This window comes from Sturnus vulgaris, chromosome 10, assembly GCF_052056855.1.
Source record: "Sturnus vulgaris isolate bStuVul1 chromosome 10, bStuVul1.hap1, whole genome shotgun sequence".
NCBI classification, from domain to species: Eukaryota; Metazoa; Chordata; class Aves; order Passeriformes; family Sturnidae; genus Sturnus; species Sturnus vulgaris.
Genome location: NC_142252.1, coordinates 15,918,511 through 15,939,410, shown reverse-complemented (window position 1 = coordinate 15,939,410; position 20,900 = coordinate 15,918,511). Strand labels below are relative to the sequence as shown.

The following is a 20,900-nucleotide window of genomic DNA, read 5'->3' as shown; positions in this document are numbered from 1 at the left end:
CGGAAGCTGCTCGGGCTGTTCGTGCAGCACAAGGTGTTGATGACAGAGATTCTCGCTATCGAGACATGTCACAGCAACAATCGGTGCTTGGGCTGACACATCTGGTACTCTCACCACACCAAACCACTACATTAGGCAGTGCTGCTGAAACATGAATTAGTAGCTGACACATTCAAATACGAGTGAGCATATAGTGCCGCTCCAAGAAGTGCTCCCTTGTCAGGGTGTTAAGCTGGGCAAGGAGTGTGAGCCCTCTTTTAAGTTAGGTTGCTTTCTGCTGTGTTCTTCAGAATATTTAATAAGAATTTGATCAATAAGAACCCCTTGCAGGCTATCACAAAATTCACATAACCAGTATATTGCCCAGGTGGTTATAACAGGAACAAGACAATATCAAACCTGTAACTTTTTATTAAAAAAAAATTAACAGCTTCAGAATAGATCAAATGTAATAACTTCTCCAAAAAATACCAAAAGGTACAGTGTAAAGCATCTTCTCATTAAATACAAACTAGCACTTTTGATGCACTGCATCAATGTTTTGCATCTAGGCTGATGCAAAAGAATTTTTTTTGTTGCATCCTGGCACACAGAAAACGTATACATTGAAACAGGATGACTGACTACACTTTATCTACTCAAATTCTAACAGTGGGACATTTATTAAAAAAAAATTCCTACTAGTAATTGAGAAAGAAACCTTAACATCATTACATTTAGTTTGCTTCGGCTAAGGTATATTTTTCAACATTAAAAATAAGGGTTTAAGTCCTACTTAGCATCAGAGTGCACTCCAACTTCAAAACTATACAAAAAAAAAAAAAAGCCCTTCTGCTGTCAAGTTTTCTTCAAGGTTGAAGTTGCCAGTATATGCTAGTTAACTGGGAATTTGAGATAAAAATGCAAGGAAACCAACTGTCAAATGTAAATTCTTCAAGAATGTGAAAAGGAGTTAAACCTGCTTCAAACACCATAAACATTCCTGGATGCAGCAAGCCAGGCACTCCTCTACCTCACTGTACCTAACCCATCTCGCCAAAAAGCAGTGCCAACATCATCAGTGCCTGGTCTGGAAGCAATTCTGAATAGGTGCCTCAGTTTTAGGGATTATATAAATATAGATTGAGGATGCCCCAGTTGTAACTGTTGTGCAGATTCTGATGCACAGAGCTATACTTAAAGCAGGTAGCTACATGCTCCTGCCTAAGGCTTTACACAGGCTGACAAACTGAGGGCTTTCCTCCAGCAACGTTCCTCAGTTTCAGAGAATTTCCAGATGTCTGACCACTTTGGATCAGTTTCACATCTTGCCTCTCTTTGGTATAAACAAACGAGTACCATGAGATTGCTTGCCTCCAACTATTTTTAAGAGTTAGAGAAAACCCTCTAGGGCAAAGTATGCAGGATGAGAATCCTGTATCTGGGAGGGTAAGAAACTCTACCATACTGCTGACTTCCTTGTGAACTGCTGTATTTTTTCCTATCAAATGATTCAAAAACATTAAGTTATTGCATTAAGTTTGTGAAAAACCTTTCGAAAAGAAATAAAGATCAAAAGTTTAAGAAGGAAAGGAGACAGATGAACTCCATTTACTTAACAGTATGATGAAGTTGAGCTATCTGGAATATAAAGGACTCCCACACTGCCTCTGCAGTATTCTTCCAATATGGTATATGATCTGGACCACTTTTAAGGATAAGAGTAGAATAGTCTCCATCCCAGTTACAAATTTTGGGTCTCAGCTAACAGCTTTATTTGTGAATGTGAGGATGCAAAACAGTTTTCAAGAAAGGAAAAAAATGGAACTTTAAAAGCACAAAGAAGTACAGAACCAATGCTCCCATGAAAAATCCCGCTACATTGCTACCAAAGTATCCATGGACTGAGACTGTGGTAAACTGGAGTTTGAAAGAGAGCTCAAAGGCAGTCCCTAAAAAACCCTAAAATGGGGTTTGTAATTAAACACTTAAACAATCTTTACCATAACAGAAGGGTCAAAGAACTCAGCTGGGCAATAGAATCTTTTCCAAACAGATGATGGTGCCACTACGTCAGATCAGTTTCTCTCCACTTTTCCTCTCTCAGGACATCAAGTCTTTTACCATTCCAAGTAAAAGTAATAAAGAGATAGCTCTGCCACCATCTTAGCAAGATGTCTGGAGAATTCTAGCAAGATGTCTGGAGAATTCTAGTGACATATGCTGTATTCTTCTGCAGTGCCCAAGTTCTTCTGCCAGGTTAGCCCACTGTTACAAAGCGGCTTCCTTTGTTCTGAGACAGTGCTGTCCTCTGCTCCTTCAGGATCCCAAATCGTTCGTTCAACGTCATCCCTGTCTGAAAAATAAAGTAATTTAAACAAAACTTTAAAGGTGCTGGGTAAATTTAATCAAAATAATGGGAGACAGAATACTTTTTTATTCAGTCTGTATCATCTCTTGACTCCTTACTCGCCTCACTTGGACTTTTTGTCACTTCCCACACCATTTAAAAATCAGGTTGGACTACACATCAAGAGCTTGCATTTTCAGAATTCATTAAGAACACATGGTATATAATGTCAATACTCAAAGCCTACTCAAAATATTTTAAGTTAAACTGAGGACAGACAGACTGAAAAACGGAACTTTCAGTACACATTTCCCCACACAGATTCTCTGCAACTTTAACAAATGCAACATTTTCTCTGTTTTAATGCAGGCTGCTTTCCAGTTCACTCAGCTAAGGCAGCAAGCTGGAGCCTAATCCAGAAGTTCAATTAATTTTACACTACAGTAGTAGGCTATTTTTGACGTGTTCTGGGATGTATTCTTATTTCTCGATGTAACAAATGCAGATCAATGCCTTGACTCCATGCAGTTTTCTACAGCTGGCACTAAGGAGCTGATTACAAGAACAGCGTCTAACTCTGTCACTCTGTAAGAATTCCTTCACTGACAGCATTAGGATCGCTGCACCAAATCACCTGTCTTCATGAAACTTGTGAAAAATTGCTCAATTTCAAGCCTTTACATGATCACATTTAATTTTTTTCTTCCTAGCTCAACAGCAAAAGTTGCCTTATAAATTTGTCTGCCAGGGCTCTAGGCAGGTCACACAGCTGAAAGCAGCTCATCCCTGAATTATTCACAGTTGCTGATGCAAGCACAGCAGAAACACCAGAAGCCTTTAAGAAATATTCAACATTTTAAATCCCGTTTAAATCATGTGGGCATGCAAGGCATGAACTAGAAGAACAGGAACAGTGGGTTTAGCTACTTGCTTGAAGTTACACAGTGAGTTAGCGGAAAGACTGGAAGTGGAAACAAGAAGTAGTCACCAGTTCTGTCTTTCTGTCACTGGCAAGTCTAGGAGGAAAGTGCCTCACTGGCTTTTATTGGTCTGAAAATACTTTCACAGTTATGAGAGGAAAATTGCATTCACCTGTTTTCCAACACTATTTATATCAAACTGTAATGGAACCCCTTTTGGAATCTTCTTCTCTTCAGATTGGTCCCTCTTCATCAGAAACGGTGGTACAGGACTACGAGTTAATCGTAATTTCTGGGAACTGTTAAAGAAGAATGTTACAAAGGACATGATGAACGTGTGTTTTATGCAAGAAAGCCTTAATATTGATAGAGGTATGAATTTTTCATCAAACCATTTGACCAGGCTGGCTGAAGAGCTGGAGGGCACAAATTCAAGAAGGTCAGGCAGAACTAAAAAAGTGACTGTTTGTTATTGTTATCAGGTTGGAAGAGTCCCAGCAGGAAACCATCTTATTTTTTATCTGCAATTCTACTGACAAATGTGTAATTTGCAGTTAATTAATCCTATAAACACAAAAAAATAAAAATTGGTAGTCTTCCTTACTGATAAAATGCTACCAAGGAAATGCTACTCAAGACATTTTTTAAATATACCAGCTATAAACAACAGTACTATCAACTTCCCAAACACAAACAGCAATGCTCTCTTTAAGTCCAGCAGTATTTTTATGAATCAGGGAGTAACTGTTACCACCACTCATCAAGTAGGTGCTCATTCATTTCCACTCAGAGGCAGACAACAGCTGTGACATGGCCTGATTTGGAGGGGACAGACAAGGTGAAAATCTACCAGCCCACCACTCTTCCACTCTATACACCACATCAAGCTCCTGACTGGGAGATGACGTGTGAGATCCAGCCATGATATTATTCAAACACTGCTCAGAAACACTCAGAAAGGGACCAGACTTAAAAGCCTTCACAAGAAGCTGTGACTCTGAAGTCACCTGAAACACTGCCTGCAAGGAACATTCTAAACGATTCAAAGCAGCAATTTCATTTATGTTCAGAATATTTCAGAACTTAATTGGTAACTCACATTGGGCTTATGATTGCTCCTGGGTTGTCAATAGACACAGTCAGGATCCCTCCACTTGTGGTAGAAGTTCGCCATCTAGTTTAAAAACACAAAAATCACGTACAAAAATTGTGTAGAGATTTCAGTCAGGGTATCTTTAAAAGTATGTCCAAAATATTGGCCAGCAAAGAATGTACAAGCTTTTGTGATGTTGGCCAGTACAAAGATCACACGCTATTGATTCTTGTACCTTTTACATTACCTACACCTATTCAGGAGAGCCCGAAATCACACGCTGCCAAGGTGCAACAGAACTACAGCACGGACCCAAGAGTTCACTTCTTTAAAAATATTCAGTTTCCTTGCCACAGATGGGGCCGAAGTGGCCCACACAGCAAATTCAAGAGGTGACAGACTGCACTCTGTGGCACCTGCTGCTTTCCTCAGCCTGTTGTGTTCCCAAGAAACACCCTGCAAAGAGCCCATCAGGCGTAGAGTATGTGGGAGGAGAGCCAAGTGGTCTTATGGGCTCTGCTTTTTTCATTTCTAAACTGCTTCACAGGCTTATATCCATATTAAATAAAAGGAAAATTACAGGAGCTCAGAACACTGACATTTGAATTTTTCTTCCAGTCTATGCAGTATTCATGAGTGCTAGAGATTAGTCTGATCCTTTTACCACCTTCCCCCTCATTTCTGCAAATGTCTTATGCAAACCAACTCCTCCTGGTTAAATTAGAAGATAATTTAGGAAATAACTGAGAATAGGGGGAGGATTACTGTCACTCTAGTTGATGTGCCTAGAGGGTCTGAAAAAATCCACCCCCCTTCTGTTATCATAGCCAGGATGTCTGAGCTAAAACGAGAATCTTATGTGTTACAAAACTGAAGTTTTCCAGATTAGATACTTACTGACGAGTTCTCTTTACTGTCTGATTATCAAGATCATCTGTTGACTGCACTTGGGCCTGCACCTGAAAACACATCAATACAGACACCACATTTGAATACTGTTTCAATTCCTGTTGTAGTAGCTGCAAATACAGAAGTTCAAAACCAGAAGTTTAAAGTTGTTTGTACACTGCACAAACAGGGTTGTACTTGCAGAGGGACTTCAAAGACAAGAGTCCTATTACCTTCCTAAGACATTGAAAAGAAATTACTTAAGAACGCAAAATGATTTAAAAGAAACTGCCAACAGAGCAATGGTAACATTCTGGAGGACTGTGTCAGCCTAAGATACATCAAAATGTTATTACACCAGCAAGAAAAGTCTGTCTAGTTCCTGATCCTGTCTGTAATTTTGCAATCCATCTAGAAGACAACAGCTACTTACAGTCACAACGATGGCAGATGTGGAATGAGGGCACAAATAAAAAGTAAAACCACCACTTTTCATTCACTGCGCACTCTCTAATCTCTCCATCTTACTAAAGATAACTAAAAAATCCTTGATAACTGAAATAAATGACCCCAAAATAAATAAAAAAGCAAACCAAATCATAATCAGATTCTAAAATGTGTTTCTGCTCTATTATTCACCTGAAGGCAACTTCTGAAAGCTGGGCAGTGCTTTCTAACATTAACTTAAAAGAAAAACATTAATACCTTGCAACTACCCTTAAGCACTGTCAAGTTCCATGCCCCTCAGAATAGCTGAATTACACTGAAATGTGAAGTAAGACTCAGTATTATGGTAACTAAAGAGAACGAGTGCACTTCCCTAGAAGAACCCGTGGCAATTTCCCAGTGCACCTGAAGTTTCTACTAAGATCTGATATTTGAAGTTGATTAATATTAGTGTTACAGCTTAGCTTAGAACCTGTGGACCAACTGCCTTGTTCTTTTCAACATTTGTATTACCTTCAGGCCCCTTCTAAACAGGAAAGTTGCTTGACGAGTATCTTTCTGCTGATTTAGTTTGTTTCCAATTCTGACAAAAGTGGATGTCATGTTATTCCTGTAATATTTATTAAAAAATATAGTTATAAAAGGCTTTACAGGGAACACCTTAGAGAGACTACTACGGAAGTCAAAAAAGTGCTCAAACACCCATAAGGATATCAGTATTGCTGCCTCTTCGAGGCCGAATGCTTCAGCTGGGATAATCTCCTCATCCACTAGCAATGAAACATATTACTCATAAATGGAGAAATCACTGTATTACATAGAAGTCTACATCACAGGACAATATGGTCATTAATTCTTTTTTTCACTTTGCTCAGTATCCTCCAGCACTTTAAACATTGTTGATTAGATGAAAAAAAAATTAAAATTGATATGAATAAAGAAGGTTTGTTTACAGTTTCCATGATATGGTTACACAGTGAAACCTTTTATCATGGAGACCATTTCGATTGCAGTTTATAACACGTGTTAATTCCAGCATAAATAAAACATGCAATGGCTTCCCTGAAGCTGCAGATGGCACCAGATTCCACAAAGGCATTTAGAAAGTTCACTAAACCATAGCTACTAACACTTCTGAGCTACCGATATCCACAGCGGCCATTTCCATACTGAATCATAAAACACAGTTTTATGGTTTGGGTTGGAAGGAACCTTCAAGATCCCCTAGATTCAACCCCCCTGTCATGGGAGGGACACCTTCCACAAGATCAGGTTGCTCCAATATAGACTGCCTTTGATTTAACTGAAGGCAGAATACCAGGTGCTCACAATTAGAGGTACTTCCTGAGTGCTCCACATCATAACAAACATCTGGCTTTGTATTGAGACCATGTTTGTCACAATCTTGGCTTCCAGATTTGTAGAACTTCACACACAAGGTGGTCTTGACCATATTGCTACTGTCAATACCTACTTGTCTTCTCTTAGCCTCAGTCCTGTCAAACAAGATTCACTATGGAAAGTTGCCAAGCAGCGTTCATAAAGCAGGCTTGGTATTTTACCTCCTGTTTAGCAGGGTAGACCTCCTGAGGGCAGGAGCTTGTTTTCTCTGCATTTCAGATTGTCTCTGCAGGTTTGTTTTCCTTTTCAAGACCGGGTAATTGCGCTGTGCATTCTTAAAAAACAATAAACATATACAACATAATGTATACTTTACACACACAAACATTTTTCTTTCCGTTTCCATTTACAAACTGTGAGAATACACTTGGCTTTGCCTACCTTTCAGTCTAGTCTAATTTGAAAATACCTTCTACAATTTCATGAATTCTATATTCTCCACATCCTTGGGAGAAAATAAAAAGCAACAGACCTCAGCAGGTATTTTTCTGTTACCATATCTCCCTAAACTGACAAAAATCCATGCTCTACATGTCTTAAAATTAGTTTTCTTCATAAATCCAAAGGCAATCCCCATCCTACAATACTGAATGAGATGAAGCAGGCAACAATGCACTGGAGCAGTGCAGAGAAGGAAGCCTACTGATGGACTTTACTATTCTGTGAAAACTTTCATTTTTGTAATAGCACATGCTTAGCATCTGCAGGTTGGCTGAACCACTAGTCTGTAAGAAAATAAATTTTCCTTGTAAAAATACAGTAACACCCTCCATACTTGGACAAAATATATTTCTGCACTTCAACTCTCATGACTTGCAACCCAATTAAATGTTAGGAAGTATTTTCACACCTAGTCATTATCCAGCCCACTCAAAACAAACAAGAACTCAGCTAACACATTCCCAGTTTGATAAAAACATGTACCATTTGTCTCCCTTTTATATTTCAGTAGCACTGTTCTGAAGCACTCATGTTTCATTTTTTTAACCTGTCCTGACACGAATCACCAGGGTTGCATTAATTACCTTCTCACTCAGTGGCTGTCTGTTCAGAGGACTGATTCCTTTGTGTGCACCCACAGCTTTCTTGGCTGCCAGACCAGTTATGACTCCATAAGAACGCTTCTTCCCTGCTATCTTCCTTCTGCGCCCCAAACGATTCTTACCATAACCTGCAAGAAGCACAGAAAGCTCAACAATTCTTCCTGAAAGAAAAGGATTAATGCTTTAAGATGCCTTGCAGGTAGCACAAGTTATTTGGCTGCACACTTCAAGCCTTAGAGCAGAGGCCACCGCTACACTTGATACAGTTTGGTCACTCAGTTGTTTAGCAGGTCTGGCCCAAACCCCAGCACAGCAATGATCAGCTTCTCATAAAAAGCATAGTTTATTGCATTAATTTCTGTTGAAGATTTCTTATTTGACATGTTTGCAGGGAGAACTTAAGAGTCTTCTAGCACAGAAAACTACCAAAATACTCTGAAATGGAACTTCATCAAGTACTGAACAATATAAAACTAAACCAGAGAGTCCCTCAGCTTCCTACCCATTCAGGAAACTTCAAATTACCAGTTTAATTTAAAAAGAAAAAAAACCAAAACAGCTTCAAAGATTATTTATTTAAATCAGTGGTTCCTAAGACATAACTTAGGAGGAAGGCACACAGCAACTAACCCACAAAAGCACATTAAACAGCACATGAATTATATCACATCTGAAGTGTTTTCAATTAGAAGTCTCCATGGCAGTGCAGCCAAACTGAGAACTGAAAGCAGCTTTTGAATATAAAAGCCTTGTAAACCTTAGGTCTGTAGTATCTCCAGTTACCAGGGTTTGATCAACCCTGTCTAGAGTCATTTGGCTTCATGCTGTGAATACAGACCATGCTCCAATTTTGCCCCCAAGCACCCTCCCCTCTAGAACCTCAGACTGCAAAACAAATCCAAGACTGAGGAGTCAGCTCTCCAGCAACAGACACATTTAGTTTTAACGTATCTGACTTAACAGCACTGATAATAAATCTGTGCTTCCTCATGAGACAGGCGCCATGACATGAGGTAAGCCACTGGTCAGAACCCAGTTCAGAACAATTCAGAACAATCTGCCTTGCTGTGTACACACAATTTGTATCTGGTTAGCAAATGCTCTTCTTTTCCACGGGAAAAGCAGAAAAACAGGGTTGCTTAGGCTGAAAGGGACCTCATGAGCTCTATAAACCAACCTCTGCTCAAATAAATGAAAACCTCCAAGTTAGCTCAGGCTGCACGGGGCTTTGTGAAGTTGCATTCTGTGTATCACCAAGGACAACTTTTATTCAAATGAACAATGCTCATCTCTCTGTTTTTACCCCCAAAAGCTGAATAGAATCCCAGCTCAAGTTCCTCACTTCTTTCCAGAAAGTTTGGCAGCCACTTCTGAAACCATAGGGAACTGAACACTGTTGATCACTTGTGGTTTCTGCAGTTCTCCACAAAGGATTTGCTACTTTTCAGAGTAACTTCAATAGCAATAATCTACTGGTAAGCTACTAATAACTAGAATGCTCACAAAAACTATTTAATGACACCTTCTGCCTAAAAACAATCTAAGAGATTTGTTTTCAATGGGAGAAAATGTGCCAAGCTATATAGGAGTAGTTGAAACTATTCACAATACTTTGAGATGTCATGAATCCGGTAATTTTGCAAAGAAATTGTTTGCTTTTTCCTAGAACCCAGGCAGGCAAGCTGGTAAGGTTCCAGTAGAGAAAAGTAACTGCCCAAGACAGTAGTATTTAGAGATTCATGTTTACAGATCAAGTTTCTCCTAAAATTCTAAATCTAAATACTTGTTTCTTTTGTGCTCTTTTGATGATAAACAATTGCACTTGACAACTGCAGTCATAAACAGAGCCTACATGTTTGATAAGCTACAACTTCAATTCACTTACTCTTCACCCACACAAATAGCCTCATACTTGGGCTAAGAGATGTAAATTTTTTTCCAGGCCTGTCACCAATTTATTAGAGATGTACAAGTAACACAGTTGTGTGGGCCTGCATAGAAACCAAAACTCCTCTGAGCCCTAAGTAATACAACATTCCACTGATCCCTAAAGACATTTGTGTCTAAGACACAAAGGAGGAGCTGCTCCTACAACAAACACTGAGCAAGACAAAGATAACACAGGGATCATTGTGAGTACACCAGACAGATGTGTCTTTGTTTCAAAGGAATGCTACTAAACAAGAAATTGCATGTATTAACCTAAACACCTAACTAGCTCATACTGAGGTGGTAAGCTTTCTTACCACACAGTATTCTTCCATATTTTGATCATCCTGTACTAAATAGATACTTTTCAAAACTAATTGCAAGCAAAACCAGTCTTCACTTCAAGCAGGAGCTATCCATGCATTGAACTAAAGCCTGGAAAAGGTTTTAAAATGCCTCCTGTTCATCAAAAACACATGAGTTACTCAGGGGAACCTGAGTAACAGCAAAGCTGTTATTATGCACTTTTCCTCTCCTCACTCCCTGCCTATATGACTTATTCTCCTTTTACTATTCCACTGTAAAAACACTGGCTTAAGAAAGTTGACACAGTACTTCCTTTGCATCTCAAGCTCTTACCAAGAAAAGACAACTCACACTCTGCACTATTCATTTAAATATTCCTGAGCCAGGATCACAGTCTGCAGTAACAGATACTTTGGGAGGCCTATAAAGAGAATTCTACCCAGCAAACATGAATATGCTTTTGCACAAAGCTCTAAGCTATGGCAAGGCCTCCACATTTCCCAATACACAGGCTTTGGCACAAGCATTTCTTCTGTCCATGTCTGAGAAGGGGCAAGGCATCATCACAATTTCCAAAACTAAAATTAATTTGAAAAATCAGAAAGCAAGCCAATTCTTCCTCGAATCAAGGATAGTCCCTCAAGCATATAAGCTCCCTGGTGGCCAAGCATAATTACTTTCTCAGACTGAATCAGAAACAAAACCAAGCATAAACAGATTAAAAATACCCCGAATTATAATCAAAAGACACTGTTTGAAAGATATGTGAACTGACCATGTCAATCCACACATTTCATTATACTACCTTTCAGCTCAAAAAATATAATGTGGGATCTGTGTTATGTTTGACACACACCTTTCTGCTGTTGGATTCCCCATTTGGAGCCTTGTGAACTGAACTGTTGAGCTCGATTCTGCTGAAGCCCTCTTTTTATTTTGGGAGAATATTGCTTTCTCTCTTCTTTCTTGTTCAGCTTGATTATATCATCTAAAAGAAGAGAAAAGAAAAATTGACACACTGTATAAAATTTGACATACTAAATAAAAACCTGAACAGCCTGGAGTCACAGGAGACAGATCAGTCAATCCTGCAAAGGCAGCACATACAAGTTAAGGTTAAGAAACATTAGCACTGTAAACATCCAGTCCCTGTTATATCTTACAGAAATTACTTTATAATACAATGCCCCAGCAAAAGGGAAGCAGTTGCATTCATCCAGAAAATACAAGACGCATGTAAGACCATGGCATTCAGCCCAGCAGTAAATTTTAATTTGAATGAATTCATTGGTTTTTGTACACTGTTAAAGAAAATGTAAATCCAATCTCATGTCCAGACTTTGCAGAGTCCAGATAAAATGTCAATTCCAGCTTTAGTTCTTTCATCCTAAGCTACTTAAAAAAAGTCAAAAAGAGACAAGTCAGGCCATCAGTCATCTTCAGATGTTCACAAGACAGAAATGATGGGGAAAAAAGCAAGCTAGACGTCTCTCCCCAGGAATCTACAATCTAAAGTAATCACCTTATCTATTGTCCAGGAAAACAATCTCAGACAAGTTATTCATCAGTTCAAAAATAGTGTAAGAAACAAGCTGATGAAAAGTGAACAGCAGGTCTGTCCAGTGAAAATTTACACCAGTTTGATTTCCTTCACTGACCTGGTAGCCAGCTCAGGAGAGGAGAGGAAAGCAAGAGGTGTGGCAGCTTTCATCTGACTGTCAACTTGTTTAAAACAACACCTTAAAGGAAGCTGTCAAACTGTGTTAACTGCATCTTTACCATGAGAGCACAACTGATAAAAAATGTCATGTTTCAATAGGGAGCCTCCCCAAATATGTGGACAGTCTTTTTTCACTCAAGGAAAAATGGAAATGGGGTTACTGTGTTTGTGGCTGAGTTCAAATGGACTCATAAGGGGTAGAACAGAGAAAAGAGTGTAAAAACCATAAATAACAAAAATCACAACACTGCTATCCAATGGTTTGCATGCTGTCAAAGGAAAGCTAAGAGAAAATAAATTAACTTTGGTGCAAAAATCTACTAGGACAAGAATACTGATACAGATCACTCAGGGTTTGATATCTACACAATCTTCTTTACCAAAGGGGTTGTCTCTGGAACAAGGATTCCAAACTATCCTTTTAAACACAAAGGAAGCCAAAGCTACTTTAAACACAGATTCATGCTTCACAATTCATCTGCTTCATCTTAAAGCCAATTTTTGCAAGCTGCTGCACACAAGGTTACAACTTTTTGAACAAAAGGACTTAAGCTTCAGTTATTCTCTTATCTGGGGAAATGAAGGACATTTGGGACTTCATGCATTTGTTAGAGAAGTCACACTGAAGCAGTCCTCTATCTTGTGTGAGATCAGAGACCACAATTACAGCTAGAACAGCAGAGTTATCTGGGAAGAGTATCAAACTGGAAGCTCAGCTGCACATAACACAACCAAAACATGTTTAATCTATATTACTATATAAGAACTTATTCAACATCATAATCTCAATCTTAAAATTTCCTAGATTAATGTCATGCCAGTTTCTTTGATACCACACTAGAGGTGGGACTGCATCTTCTCTTTGGCTATACCTGACACAGAGCTTCCACCTGGGGACAGCAGCTGGAGTGACAAAGATCCCATACACCCAAAGAAGCTGAGGGACACACCCACTTCACAACACCACTTTAATGACACTACAACAGTCCTTTGCAGTCTGCTCTTAGCTAATGGCCAGGACACGTAGCAATGACTGACTGAAAGGTTCACTCAGCCAGGAAACATTAGAATATATGAAAATACAACAAGCCAGGATCAATAACTCTATTAGCAACCCGGAAAACAAAGACTGTGTGCAATGGGTAAAAACAGCTTTAGTTTTCTATGAATGCTGTAACACTACTCTACATTCTACACCATTTCACAAGTTATCTCTACTGCCCAAAGAACTCCACTGAATTCTTTACAGAGGGAAAAATTGTACAAATCCTCTTATTTTACAGTAGCCCACAAAGAGGCCAAGTCCCCCATTGATAATTTCAGTTCACACTCTGATTCTGATAGCACTAATCTATAATACTCTGGTAGTACCACAGAGCAGACCTGAAGTGTACAAAACCAATTAATTTTTTTTTCCTAATAAAAGTAAGCTGGAAGATGCAGTCCACGAACACACCAAATTGTCCCTGACTGTTAAGGGAACTCAGTACACAGCACCAGAACAGAACTTCTCTGAGATACCTCACTGAAGTATCTACAGGGTGGATGTCAGTTTCTCGGACACGCTGGAGAAACACAGCTCTGCAGATTTGTAATGAGTCTGTGCAACTTCCTAACACACACACCCTGCAATAGGAGGGCAGGGGACAACGGGGTCGATTGTCACAGGAAACTACGTGGTAGAGGCGACGTCATGCTTGGTGTGACTGGTCTTATACTGCAAAGAGGTTAGACAGGAGACTTGCCACAGTCGAACTTCCAAACCTGAGAAGAATAAAAAGGCCAGGCCAGCTGAGAGACCACCAAACTTCACCCATCCCTGTAGTTACGGGCACCAGGCGAAGCCCTGGGACGCTCCCCAAGGGCCACCCAGCCTAAGGCCCGAGTACCGAGGGCCTCACCGGGCCACACGCAGGCAGTGCTCCAGTCTGCGGCCTGCTCAGATCACCAAGTGACACAAAGAGGCCACGGCTCTTCCCCGCCAAGGATCGCGACCCCCGGATCACCGCTGCTCCCGGCGACAAGCCCGGGACTCGCCCCCATGCCCAGCCCTAGCGCCAGCCTCGCCCCTCCTGCGCTCTCGCTGTGGGAGGGTCTCGTCCTTTCCCGTCCCCACCTCCCAGGCCTCGTTGGTTCCGCCCCTCCCCGTCCCCGGCGCTTGGTTCACCCCGAGCCCCCCGCCCTGTCACCCATAGCGGCCGCCGCAGCCCCGTTCCTCACCCAGGGACATGTCGATCTTCTCCAGGCTCTCGCCGCCGGCGTGCCGGGCCCCCGCCGCGGCCGAGGAGCCCGGGAGCAGTGCTGCAGCCCCGAACGCGTTCATGGCCGCCTCCCTCAGACCGGACCGCCCCCAGCAGGGCTCGCGCAGGCGCAGCAGCTCCGCCCAGCCCAGGGCACAGAGGCCGCGCCGGGGAGCGACGCAGCGCTTCTCTGGCACCGCGCCTCCTGGCGGCCGGGAGGAGCAGGTACATGGCGGGGGGCGATGGGCGATGGGCGATGAGCGATGGGCGATGGGCGATGGCTGGGCTCGGGGACCCGCGGGGTGCCCGCGGTCGCTTCCAGAAGCGGCTCCTGCAGGGACAGTGTCCTTGGGAGCAGTGAGTGGCACGTCGAGCTGGGCCCGGGGAGTGGGGGGGGGGGTGCTGGGAAGCAGAGCTGAGGGCTCTGGGGTGCAGGGCTGGGGGACAGGCGGGACTCTGGGCACTGTGCGGGTGCGGGGTGCAGGGATCGGGGACAGGGCATTTGTGCCCTAGGGCACGGAATCCTGGGCTGGTTGCAGACCCGGGGCGTGCTCAGAGGGGCCACGGAGGTGATTGGAAGCACGAAGCACCTCTCCTATGAAAATAGGCTGAGAGATTTGGGGGTTTTCAGCCAGGAGAAGAGAAGGCTTCGGGAGATCTCATTACAGACTTCCAGTACATGATGGGGCCTCTAGGAAAGATGGGGACAGATTTTTACAGCAAGGTTTGTTGCAATAGGATAAGGGTGATGGCTTTAAATCGAAAGAGGTCCATTTAGACTGGATATAAGGAAGAAATTTTTTACTATGGCAGTGGTAGAACACTGGCACAGATTGTCCAGGGAGGGGGTGGATGCCCTATCCCTGGAAACACTCAAGGTCGGGTTGGATGGGGCTCTGAGCAGCCTGATCTAGTCGAAAATGTCCCTGCTTATGCAGGGACGACCACATGACCTCTAAATGTCCCCTTCAATCCAACCATTCTGTGTTGCAGGGTAGGGAAGGGTATTCAGCTGAGAAGCTATGATATGCCTTTGCCTGTGACCCCCATGTAATTGAGAGAAATGTTATGTTCTGTTCTGTGAACAACAAAACCAATCCAGGGTGGTTTTGAGCAGAATTATGTTTTCAAACATCAAACAGCAGAGTTCATACTAGGTTCCTATTTCAAAATACCATGTAAAGCTTAAAATTACTACTTAAACCCAGAACAGTGTGTCCATACTTTGTTCTCTTTGGGTTCTTTTCAGAGTTGTTATCTTCACCAGCTTTTGGTCAGAATTGTGTGATTGAGAAATTCAAAAGAGAAATTGTTTTTTTAACAAAGAATCTAGCGAAGCCTTTCCCTCCTCTCTGTATATTCACATTCTTTAGACCTGTGGGTATTGGTGGGTCAGCAGTACACATGTGTCTAGTGGGCAGCTGGCTGCTTGCTAAACAAGTTACATGTAACAGGGCTTTTTTACACAACAGCACTTTCTTCATTTGGCACTCTAATACAATTAAGTAATAATAATTATCTGCAGAATCTCTACATCTTGCTTGTGGTTGGTTGAAATTGGTCACTGAGTTCCAGAGACAGAAAAGGAAGGAGCAGATGGACTGACAAGGTGATCACAGAGCCTCCTTCAGAAGCCAGGCAGTAAATGCTGGAAAGAAAACCCACATCCATTTCCCCTGCTCACAGTGGTCACTGGTGTTACCGTCCAGGTGTCCCCGAGTTGTCTCTGGGGCTGTGCTGAGGCTGCCATCCTAAAGGTCCCTTTCTTTACCTTGACCAAAGGATGGCTTGTTTTAGGGTCTGCCTGCTTGCCTCCAGAGAGGGAGCTCCATACCGAGACTACAGGGACTGTATTGCAAATGCCCTTGGGTAGGGATAATTATTTCCATACATGACCTTGCACACACCTCCTTCCAGCAGGAACACTCCTACATTTCTGTAGTTGCCCACATATTCCATATGCACATTTGCTAAAATAAACACTCTGTGACAAGTGCAGTACCCCAAGTACCTGACACACAACGAGCTCCAGTGTGTGAAATCCCTGTCACAGCTCTGTCCTGCTGTGCTGGGAGCTACCTGCACTGAAATACTATGCAGGCCTTAAGAATGGGAGATCTTTCCAGGAGTGTTACCCTGAAAGGCAAGAATAAGAGGAGTGAGTTGAGGCTTTCTGTCCTCAGCTGTGTCCTGTACTACAGACTGTTAACAAGGCCCTGCTCTCTCCATTTGCACTTTATCCATCTCTTTTTAAATAAGGCCAAAAATGTGTTTCTGGATGTTCCTCTCCCTGCTTCCTACTGTCTAGAAAAGAATGGCTCAATTACTGTCACAGGACACCTCCAGCTAGTGAGAGATTTTCCCTTCAGTTAGGAGAAACTCGTGACCACAGTGCTGGAGGCTGACAGTTCCACCCTATTTTCTTCTCTATGTTCTTCATGGGCAGCAGAAGTTCAGACACTGTTTTGGACCCACAGATTTGGGAACTCTTGATAACATTTTCCCCCAGGTAAGATTGCATGCCAAATGATTGATGACGAGTAGGAGGTTCTTATAATCAGGCTACGTTTCTAAAGCAAATATGCTATTGCCAGATTACCAAGAACTACTGAAAATGGAGATGCCAAAAGATGTATTTTTAAAAAAGCATTAAGTCAAATTCCCATGAGGCTGTAAGGTCCAGCTTCATCTGGGGACTGTGTCACACCAATAAACAAATGCTCTGTTTACCCCAAACAAACACATGAACTGCAAAGGTGGCAGATGCTACCTGTCCTCGTGACAAGTGGAAATCAGACAAAATCCAGATTTTACACATGCATGAATTGTGTTTATTATATAAACAGAACACCAGCTGTCTGCTGCTCAGCACAACAGAAAACCAGGCACAAGTTGTGATCCTGAAGGGTATCTTCTTTCTGTGTTCAAAATGGTTGGAGATCGCGAAGGCAACCATGCAAACATCAGCTCTTGATTTGCTGTGTGGCTCTCGGGAGTGTGTTGGCATCCAGACAAGTGGCAAAGCTTCCAAGTGACACTGGGAGCTACAAAAAAACTAGTATTTTAATTGTATTAAGTCCAGTATGACACAGCTGTGCTGAGTGTGTAACACTGTGTGTTTAAAGCACCCACAGGCTGTAGTAAATTTTGGGACTGGTTCTTTCCTGGGCTTTTCCCACACCTTTCTGGAGCACCAGTTGTCTCCTCACAGAAAAGAGACCTCATGGCTTGTCTGCCCAGTAAGCTCTGCTGTTTCAGTAGGAGGAGTTGCAGAGGAATTGTGGAGGAATTGCAGAGTAGATTTCAGCTGCTGAACATGCATAAGTTCCTGGGATGAAGTGTTAAAATTACCAAGCAGAAACAACACCCAAAGGATCAAATGCTAAGTGTACTCAAAGATTTAAAGCCAGAGGGGACTGTCTAGTTCAAGCTGAATGTTGTGAGCTGTGGAATATCACACCTGCTTTGATCCCATATTTTTATATATATATATAACATACCTTTACAATGGTTGACCTCTATTGGCACTCCTTAAATTTTACACTTGAGGATTAATGTCCGGTTTAACCTCAGTGAAGAACCAGAAGCTCACAATGTCTGTGTGTGACCACAAGCTTTTTATTGATGGTTTTTTATATGCTCTCTAAATTGATGTGGGCATTGACAGTAGTTAAGTAAACAATAAGTAATGTATGCAAAACAACATAATGAAGCAGGGGAAACGGAGATTTTTTTCCTGAAGAAATTTCAAAAGTCATTGTTGAGCAGCATCCTGGCTATTTCTGACTTGTGGAGCTAGAAGAATCTTGTAATTCCTGATGGAGGAGCTAAATTAGATCTGTTAGCTTTATCTGCATGCTCCATTCGCCAGATATGGTCATCTAACAATTGCAGTAGTCCAAATGACTTGATTTCCTCCAGTATGTTTACTGTGAGAGTCAACGCAGTCTGATGCCCTGAGATCTAACATGCAATGTACAGGCAGTGTTTTCAATCGGTGCAGCAGGCTCTATGAAAGGAAATTTCTGCCTTATGACTGGATTCAAGTTGTTGTTCCACACTTGCATATGATTATGATGCATGAGGAGTCCTGGTCTCTTCATTAAACAGCTTCTGAAATATACATTTCTGTTGTTGTTATCAAGAATAGCAGTATAGAACCTTGTACCCCCATGTGCTGCAGAAGTAGTGCAGTGGTAAAATAAACCACATAGAAAATGTCAGCTTTTTCATGTATGCAGCATATAGTTATCATTTCAAATAACAGTTATAGGGAATTTCCATTATACAAATGCCAGGCTTTGGTTTCTGACGCACCAGGCAACGTCAGAGATGCATCTAGGTTTTATCTTCGATATTAATTTGTCATTGACTATTCTCAGTCGAAAGACAGCAGCATCAGTTTTTCCTTTTTGAAGTTTCATTTCACTGCGTTTCGGTGGAAGGCACATCTTACTGTGCTGTATTTTTCATATCCTCCTTACACTGGGCGGTAGAACAGAACCCTCTTTCCGTTCCTGTCTCTGCAGGTGTGATCAGTGCGTGAGCTGTCCCCCAGGGACACGTTTTTGTTTGGTATTTTCCCCTTGCCAATCGCATTTTCCTTATCACGTTCGAGGCAGGATTTGGTGAGGGTTATCTCAGCAATCATTGTCGTTATTTCCCAGCGCTTTGAAGTCGGGGGGGACCCCGAAAACTCTGGAGCTGAGGAGGCCGCTGCGGGGCGCCCGTCATGGCGTCCGAGCTCCGCGGTGCACGCCGGGAGCTGTAGTCCGCCGTGGGACGGGATGCGCCGGGGAGGGGCGGTGCACGCCGGGAACTGTAGTCCGTGGGCGGGGCGGGGCGGGCGCTCGCCCCTCCCGCGCGACGGTGTCGCGGTGGCGGCGGCGGCGGGGCCGCGCGCGCCCGGGATGGAGATCGGGCCCCACGAGGGGCACGCGGAGAGCAGGTAGGGTCACGCGCGGCGGGACACGCGCGGGAGGGGCGGGTGCGAGTGTCCCGGGGACGCGGGGCGCGGGCGTGGCGCGCAGCGGCCGTGCCAGGGTGTGGGGCGGCAGGGAGCTGTGTGTGCACGCGTGGGGTGCGGCACACTCGCGAGTGTGTCGGTGTGTGTGTGTGTGTGTGTAAGTGTGTCTGGGATGTGCGTGCGGGAACGCGGGTGGCAGCAGCGCCAGCAGGCGCGTGGCGCCTGGATAGCAGTAGGGATGCGCGGGGGATGCTCCTGGAGAGCTCACGTCCTGCGTGGGTAGGTGGGAGTGTGTGCACAGCCAGCGCCAGGACACAGGTGTGGGGGTACCTGGAGGCGAGCAGGGGATGAACAAACCCCTCATGAGTGGGATCACTGCTTGCAGAGCGTGACACTGCCCCGGCTCTGTCCCTCGTGGGAGGAAGCACACAGTGGCCGGGCTATCAGAGCCGTCGCCCACCCGAGGCCAGCACATCGCTCTTCTCTATGCTCTGGGAAGGAGTCCTGGCCCCTGGAGGGGCAGTGACAGCCAGGGCTGTACCCTCAGTACCTGGTGCTCTGTCCCCCATCAGCCATGGCCAACACAGCAGCTGTCAGGCCTCTGCTTCACACGCCTTGAGCTTAAGGGCGAAACCACCCCGCCCTAACGCCGCGCTGCCACCGTTCGGGTGGCTCTGGAGCTTGCTGCTCTGAGATCCTATCTCCTGTCCTTCCTGGCATCCCCTCTTCTAGGTACTGAACAGAAATTTCTTTATTTATCTCTTTATTCCTGGGGGCGAGGCCCTGCGCCTGCACATGACTGGTGGTGAGCATGGTGACCTTGGTTGCGTGGTCTTTATATGTGCTTCAGGCCTGTTTTTTCTTGTTAATATTTATGAGCAGCAGAGGCTGTTTCCTGGAGGTGTTTTGATGGCGAATCCTATTCAGGCTTTTGCAGGTGCATTGTTTTTGCCCTGGTGCTCACAAGCATAGGGTGAATGTTGGATGGAAATTGGAAGTGTTGGCTAGGGAGGAAGGAGCAGCTGAAACTTGATATGAGAGAGAAGCATTCCTTATCTGAGGGGCTCAGTCAGTTGCTCTATTCCTGCTTGCCATATCACTGGGAAAATGCTACCAGTGCTTTTAAAGCTATAGCATAGGTTTGGGGTGCCTTCTGATTTGGCACGGTTCAAGCTGTTCTCCCTCTTTACTAATGCTTCAGACACAGCAGGTTCCAAAAGGTAAGAGGAATTGACTGGATTCACTGCTTTGTCTTTCCAGCCTCATCTTTGTGCATTTTCTTGCCTTTGCAAACACAAGTCCTGCACTACCAGATTCTGCCATCCTGTGACTAATAGGGCTGGAGTGGTGCCACCCCCAGCACTCCCCCAGGGACAAGGAGGGCATCATCTCCCACCGGTACTGGCACATACAGGAGCCTGCTTGTTCTCCTGGCTTGCCTGGGTTTCCCGCATGGGCCTTAAACTGCCTTGTTCCTTGTGTGATGTGGTTAGCATTTTTATTCCCAGTGAGGTGCCATTTCACACTGGACTATGGCAGTTACTGACAGTGATAAGATAGAGATCACTGGAGCCGTCTTCCTGTGTATTACAGGAAATGCAGAAGCAAAAGTTATTGT

General features: G+C 43.4%; 2 protein-coding genes and 1 long non-coding RNA gene across 10 annotated transcripts in view; 1 reads left to right on the top strand and 2 right to left on the bottom strand.

Annotated features, from left to right (window-relative positions):
- Positions 1–393: 393 nt before the first annotated feature.
- On the bottom strand, positions 394–14,446 carry FYTTD1 (forty-two-three domain containing 1). Its single transcript, XM_014871651.2, has 9 exons — positions 14,297–14,446; positions 11,213–11,344; positions 8,104–8,249; positions 7,240–7,352; positions 6,191–6,287; positions 5,240–5,301; positions 4,349–4,423; positions 3,422–3,548; positions 394–2,335 (listed from the first exon to the last, which is right to left on the bottom strand). The coding sequence occupies exons 1-9, from the start codon at positions 14,397–14,399 to the stop codon at positions 2,240–2,242; spliced, it is 951 nt and encodes a 316-aa protein (XP_014727137.2). The 5' UTR covers positions 14,400–14,446; the 3' UTR covers positions 394–2,239.
- Positions 14,447–14,467: 21 nt separating this feature from the next.
- Positions 14,468–20,900, top strand: part of RUBCN (rubicon autophagy regulator) — a 30,420-nt gene continuing 23,987 nt past the window's right edge. For 2 of the 8 annotated variants that reach the window (XM_014871653.2, XM_088170405.1), the window contains exon 1: positions 19,159–19,264. In XM_014871653.2, coding sequence (XP_014727139.1) covers positions 19,227–19,264 — 38 coding nt within the window. In that variant the 5' untranslated portion in view covers positions 19,159–19,226. Of the gene's footprint in view, positions 14,542–16,395; positions 16,826–19,158; positions 19,265–20,900 lie in introns of those variants that run through there. The other 6 variants (XM_088170410.1, XM_088170407.1, XM_014871652.2 and 3 more) reach the window with 6 other exon arrangements.
- LOC148222675 (uncharacterized) lies at positions 17,125–19,059 on the bottom strand. The gene is made up of 2 exons (XR_015805592.1): positions 17,817–19,059; positions 17,125–17,360 (listed from the first exon to the last, which is right to left on the bottom strand). It is a non-coding gene; the product is annotated as an uncharacterized LOC148222675 (long non-coding RNA).